Source organism: Euleptes europaea, chromosome 17 (assembly GCF_029931775.1).
Source record: "Euleptes europaea isolate rEulEur1 chromosome 17, rEulEur1.hap1, whole genome shotgun sequence".
NCBI lineage: Eukaryota > Metazoa > Chordata > Lepidosauria > Squamata > Sphaerodactylidae > Euleptes > Euleptes europaea.
This window is the reverse complement of record NC_079328.1, coordinates 26,165,366-26,171,724: the sequence shown is the minus strand read 5'-3', so window position 1 is coordinate 26,171,724 and position 6,359 is coordinate 26,165,366. Positions and strand designations below refer to the sequence as shown.

At 53.1% G+C, this 6,359-nt stretch overlaps 1 protein-coding gene across 1 annotated transcript in view; it reads left to right on the top strand.

Annotated features, from left to right (window-relative positions):
• Positions 1 to 2,306: 2,306 nt before the first annotated feature.
• The window catches only part of ZNRF1 (zinc and ring finger 1), a 36,897-nt gene continuing 32,844 nt past the window's right edge, over positions 2,307 to 6,359 (top strand). The window contains exon 1 of the mRNA XM_056862737.1: positions 2,307 to 2,772. Within this exon, the coding sequence (XP_056718715.1) occupies positions 2,307 to 2,772 (466 nt within the window). The remainder of the gene's footprint in view (positions 2,773 to 6,359) is intronic.

The window sequence follows — 6,359 nt, the reverse complement described above, 5'->3', positions numbered from 1 at the left end:
AGTAACAATACAATCCTGTGCAGAGAAACCAAACGGGAGTCCACTGACACCTTAAAGACTAACATCATTTATTTGTTAAGGTTCCACCGGACACCTGCATTACTTTCTTGCAGAGTTACTCCACTCTAAAGCCAAACTGATAAAGAGTTAAGAATGGAGCAACTGCATAGAATTGCACTGTGATATAAGAACAACCCTGCTGGATCAGACCAATGGGATATTTAGTCCAGCATAGTTTTTCACACAGTGACCGATTGTCCTAGAGGGCCAACAAACACAGGGCATAGAGGTAAAGGCCTTTCCCTGATGTTGCCTCCTGGGCCTGGTATTCAGAGGTGCGTTGCCTCTGAATATGGAGGTTCCATTTCAGTCACCGTGGCAAGTAGCCATTTAAGTAGCACCTTAAAGACTAACAAAAATATTTTCTGGTAGGGTATGAGCTTTCGTGAGCCACAGCTCACTTCTTCAGATACAGCTAGAATGTGAATCCATCTGTTTATCGGGTACCTTATTATGCTGATAACAATTCACAATGGGTAGCCGTTTTAGTCTGTCTGCAGTAGAAAAGAGCAAGCGTCGGTAGCACCTTAAAGACTAACAAAAAATATTTTCTGGCCGGGCATGAGCTTGCGTGAGCCACAGCTCACTTCTTCAGATCTGCAGTAGTAGAAAAGGGCAAGAGTCCAGCAGCACCTTAAAGACTCACAAAAATATTTTCTGGCCGGGTATGAGCTTGCGTGAGCCACAGCTCACTTCTTCAGATACAGCTAGAATGTGAATCCATCTGTTTATTGGGTACCTTATTATGCTGATAATAATTCACAATGGGTAGCCGTTTTAGTCTGTCTGCAGTAGAAAAGAGCAAGCGTCCGGTAGCACCTTAAAGACTAACAAAACTGTTTTCTGGCAGGGTATGAGCTTGCGTGAGCCACAACTCACTTCTTCAGATCTGCAGTAGTAGAAAAGGGCAAGAGTCCAGCAGCACGTTAAAGACTAACAAAAATATTTTCTGGCAGGGTATGAGCTTTCGTGAGCCACAGCTCACTTTTTCAGATACAGCTAGAATGTGCATCCATCTGTTTATCGGGTACCTTATTATGCTGATAATAATTCACAATGGGTAGCCGTTTTAGTCTGTCTGCAGTAGAAAAGAGCAAGAGTCCGGTAGCACCTTAAAGACTAACAAAAATATTTTCTGGCCGGGTATGAGCTTGCGTGAGCCACAGCTCACTTCTTCAGATACAGCTAGAATGTGCATCCATCTGTTTATTGGGTACCTTATTATGCTGATAACAATTCACGATGGGTAGCCGTGTTAGCCTGTCTGCAGTAGAAAAGAGCAAGCGTCCGGTAGCACCTTAAAGACTAACAAAAATATTTTCTGGCCGGGTATGAGTGAGCTTGCGTGAGCCACAGCTCACTCTTTTCTACTGCAGACAGACTAAAACGGCTACCCATCGTGAATTATTATCAGCATAATAAGGTACCCGATAAACAGATGGATGCACATTCTAGTTGTATCTGAAGAAGTGAGCTGTGGCTCGCGCAAGCTCATACCCTACCAGAAAATATTTTTGTGAGTCTTTAAGGTGCTGCTGGACTCTTGCCCTTTTCTACTACTGCAGATCTGAAGAAGTGAGCTGTGGCTCGCGCAAGCTCATACCCGGCCAGAAAATATTTGTGTTAGTCTTTCAGGTGCTACCGGACTCTTGCTCTTTTCTACTAAAGAGGGACCTGGCAACCCTTCAGGAAAATATTGTGTAAAAACTCCATTGACGCTGCGCAGCCCTTGGGCAAGGTTCCGCGAGGCCCCCGCCGCCCAGCGCCAGCGACCCCCGAGGGCGGGCTCGCTCCTCTGGAGCAGCCCTTGACGCAACCCCGCGGCGGCGGCGGCGGCGGCGGAGGGGGCGGGGCGCCTGCGCGCGCAGGCGCCGCGCGCGCCTCCATTGTCTTCCCCGGCCGCCGTCAAGGAGGGCCGGGCCGCGCCGACGGCGAGGCGCCCCAGCTGGCCTCCCCTCGGACCAGAGGCAGCCTCGGCGGCGGGCGGTGCCAGAGGCCGCGGCCTGGATGCGGAGCAGCGCGAGAGGGCCGCGGCACAGCCGCCGCCGCTTCTCCCTGCCGTAGGGCGGGCCCCGAAGGGCGCGCCGTGGATGAGCCCGGGAGGCGCGGCGGGCCGCCCGTTGGGGCGCGGCGGCGGCGGCGGCGTGGGGAGAAGGAAGCGGAGGCGGGGCTGCTGCGACGGCGGGGCGAGGATGCCCGGCTCCGGGGGCGGCCTTAGCTCCTAGTCGCCGGCTCCCCGGCTCGGCATGGGCGGCAAGCAGAGCGCGGCGGCGGCGGCGGCGGCAGGGGGCCGCTCGCGGGGCGGCGGCGGCGTGTCGAGCGACGACAGCGCGGTGCCGCCGCCCGGAGGGGCCTCCCACTTCGGGCAGTACCGGGGCGGCGGCGGGGCGGCCATGGGGCTGCGCAGCCGCTCCGTCAGCTCCGTGGCCGGCGTGGGCGTGGGGCTGGGCGGGGGGGAGCCGGCGGCGCCCGGCAGCGTCCCCTTCGGCCTCTACACGGCGGCGTCGGCGGCCGCCACCGCCGCGGCGGGGGACTCGGAGCGAGGGGGCCCTGGCGGCGGCGCGGACTCCGCCCCTTTCGCCCATGGCAACGGTTACCAGGAGACGGGAGGCGGTCACCACAGAGACGGGATGCTCTACCTGGGCTCCAGGGCCTCGCTGGCCGACGCGCTGCCTTTGCACCTGGGACCCCGGTGGTTCAGCTCGCACAGCGGTGAGTTTGGGCCGGGGGGGGGGGTTGTGCATTAAATAAAACACCCCCCAAATCCTGGGACCCCGGTGGTTCAGCTCGCACAGCGGTGAGTTTGGGCCGGGGGGGGGGGTTGTGCATTAAATAAAACACCCCCCAAATCCTGGGACCCCGGTGGTTCAGCTCGCACAGCGGTGAGTTTGGGGCGGGGGGGGGGCTGTGCATTAAATAAAACACCCCCCAAATCCTGGGACCCCGGTGGTTTAGCTCACACAGCGGTGAGTTTGGGGCGGGGTGTGTGTGTGTGCATTAAATAAAACACCCCCCCCAATCCTCCTTTTTTGTGCGTTTTGAAGCTGCCTTCTGCTGAATCCTTTCCTTTTATCCCTAAGAACAGGGGTGGGGAACCTTTTTTTCCGCCAAGGGCCGTTGGGATATTTATAACATAATTCGCGGGCCATAAAAATTATTAACTTAATTATCAACTGCCCCGTGGCGCAGAGTGGTCAGCTGCAGTCCTGCAGTCAAAAGCTCTGCCCACGACCTGAGTTCGATCCCGACGGAAGATTGCACATTCCCCCATGTGTTTACAGCACAGCATGCACTTATTGTATAGAGTACATCTCTTTCTCTTTGTGAAGACCTATAATGGGAGATAAGAGCCCCGTGGCACAGAGTGGTTAGCTGCAGTACTGCAGTCCAAGCTCTGCTCATGACCTGAGTTCGATCCCGACGGAAGTCGGTTTCAGGTCGCCGGCCCGAGGTTGACTCAGCCTTCCATCCTTCCGAGGTCGGTCAAATGAGTACCCAGCTTGCTTGCTGGGGGTAAAGGGAAGATGACTGGGGAAGGCACTGGCAAACCACCCCGCAAACAAAGTCTGCCTAGAAAACCATCGGGATGTGACGTCACCCCATGGGTCAGGAATGACCCGGTGCTGGCACAGGGGACCTTTACCTTAACATAATTCGCAGGCCATAAAAACTATCAACTTAAAAATTAGCCTGCTCTATTTGGTCAAGCATTTAGCCAAGAGTTCATTGGTTCTTGTAGGTTATCTGGGCTGTGTAAAATACCAAGACCACGGTTACACAGCCCGGATAACCTACAAGAACCAATTTAGCCAAGAGGCCCGACCGGAGACGGCTCCAAGTGTCTGCCACGTAGTTTCTCCATGGCCCTGGTGGGAAAGGGTTAACACAGTTTCTTGGGTGGTCCTAGCAGCTCCATAGCTAACAATTCTTCTGCAAGGGGGGGGAAGGGTTCCTTTTCTCGGCAAAACAATCTCACATCTGCCTTGAATAGAGGCTATTCCTGTCCACGGGAGGGGGTGGATCATCAGTCTTAGATCCTTCTGAGCTAGAGATCTTCCAGGACCCATGAAGGGCCAGACCAAATGATTTCGCGGGCCTTATACAGCCCCCGGGCCTGACGTTCCCCACCCCTGCCTTAGAAGCTCCTTGATCAATTGATCTTGAGCAGCATATATCTAGTGTTGGAGGGATATAAGGATTGAAACAAATCTTGCCACTGACAATGTAGCCTTGGGGTCCCTATCGCTTAGCAAAAAAGTCATTATGTCAGTCACAGAGGCATTGGATTTGTATATTAAAAGGGGAAATATAGCGCGATCGAAGTTCCTCGTAAAAGCGGCATTCCAAAAGGGCATGGGCTAATGCAGGGGTGGGGAACCTTTTTTCTGCCAAGGGCCATTTGGATATTTATAACATTATTCGGGGGCCGTACAAAATTATCAACTTAAACATTAGCCTGCAATATTTGGTCAAATATTTAGCCAAGAGGCACGACCGGAGACGGCTCCGAGTGTCTGCCACATAGAGCGACTCCCTTTTGAGCTCTGCTGTCCCCAGCTGGGCCCAAGAGATTGAGGCAGGGCAGCATCCTTCTGAGCTAGAGATCTACCAGGACCCATGAAGGGCTAGACCAAATGATTTCGAGGGCCTTATATGGCCCCCGGGCCTGACGTTCCCCACCCCTGGGCTAATGAGTCAATAGAGCCAGAAGAGCAAGGGCAGATCCTGTCGGAGTATGGTATATTCAGAATTCTGCCCTACATTACCCTAGAAGGGTTAGCATTCAATCTAGCCAAGCAAAAAGCTCTACAGAGACGAGGAGTTGTCAAATAATATGTATAGGCAGGCAGACCACGTGGAATCAGACCCTTGGTCCATCAATGTCAGTATTGTCTACTCAGACTGGCAGCAGCTCTCAGGCAGAGGTTTTTCACATCACCTCCTTGCCTAGTCCCTTTAACTGGAGATGCCGGGGATTGAACCTGGGACCTTCTGCACTGAATCAGACCCTTGGTCCATCAATGTCAGTATTGTCTACTCAGACTGGCAGCAGCTCTCAGGCAGGGGTGTTTCACATCACCTCCTTGCCTAGTCCCTTTAACTGGAGATGCCAGGGATTGAACCTGGGACCTTCTGCACACCGAGCAGATGCTCTACCATAGAGCCACAGCCCCTTTCTTCTGAATTTATTTCGCATGTGTTTTATCCTGCCTTCAAAGAGCCCAGAAGAGTATACCATCATTCTCACCACCTCCATTGTTTCCTTTTAACAGCCCTGCAAAGTAGGCTAGCCTGATCTCATCAGATCTCAGAAGCTGAGACCTCAGCCCTGGTTAGTATTTGGATGGGAGACCACCAAGGAATACCCAGGGTTGCTGTGCAGAGGAAGGCACTGGCAAGCCACCTCTGTTAGTCTCTTGCCTTGAAAACCCCAAAAAGGGGTTGCCATAAGTCAGCTGCGACTTGACGGCACTTTACACACACACAAGGTAGGTTAGCAAAAGAGAGAATGACTGGCCTAAAACATCATGGCAGAGGGCAGTTTTGAGCCTGGGTAGGGATGCCAAGCGTCTGCTTCAGGCAGGTGTTCTCCCGCTGATCCCTCCCCGACCTCTGTGGCCGGCAGGAGAAACAGGCAAACGTGACGTTGTGCCATGTGCCAACATTGTATCCACCCCTTGTCCCACCCCCAGAGCTCCTGGGGGTACCAGGCGGGCGAGCATCCTTAAACCCTGGGTCTCTCAGGTTCTAGTTATGACACTATAACAGCCACACTGTGTTTGCTTTTCATTGCTGTGGGGCAACATGTAGGAGGGGGAACACTGCACCAACCTGAACTGCTTGGAACAAGGGCGGGATGAAAATCAGCTAAATGTATTTTGTTTGACAAATTACAGACCTTATTGGTAATGCAAGTGCCTCTCTGCTGGTAGCTATGTGGCTCAGTGGTAGAGCATTTGCCTTGTATGAAGATTCTGTGTTCAGTCTTTGGCATGTCCAGTTAAAAGTATCAGGTAGGAGGTGATGCGAAAGACCTCGACTTGAGACCAAGGAGAGCCATAGCCAGTCAGAGCAGAACTTGATAGATCAGGGGTCTGACCTCAGTATAAGGCAGCTTTGTGTGTCTTCAAGGAGTCAAATGTCAACTTTGATAGCCACCTGAACACACAAAGCTGTCTTCAACTGAGTCAGACCAGTGGTTTTTCTAGGTCAGTCTTGTCTACTCCAACTGGAGGCAGCTCTCCAGAGACTCAGGAAGAAGTCTTTCAGATTACCTACTATGTTACTCTTTCAATCAG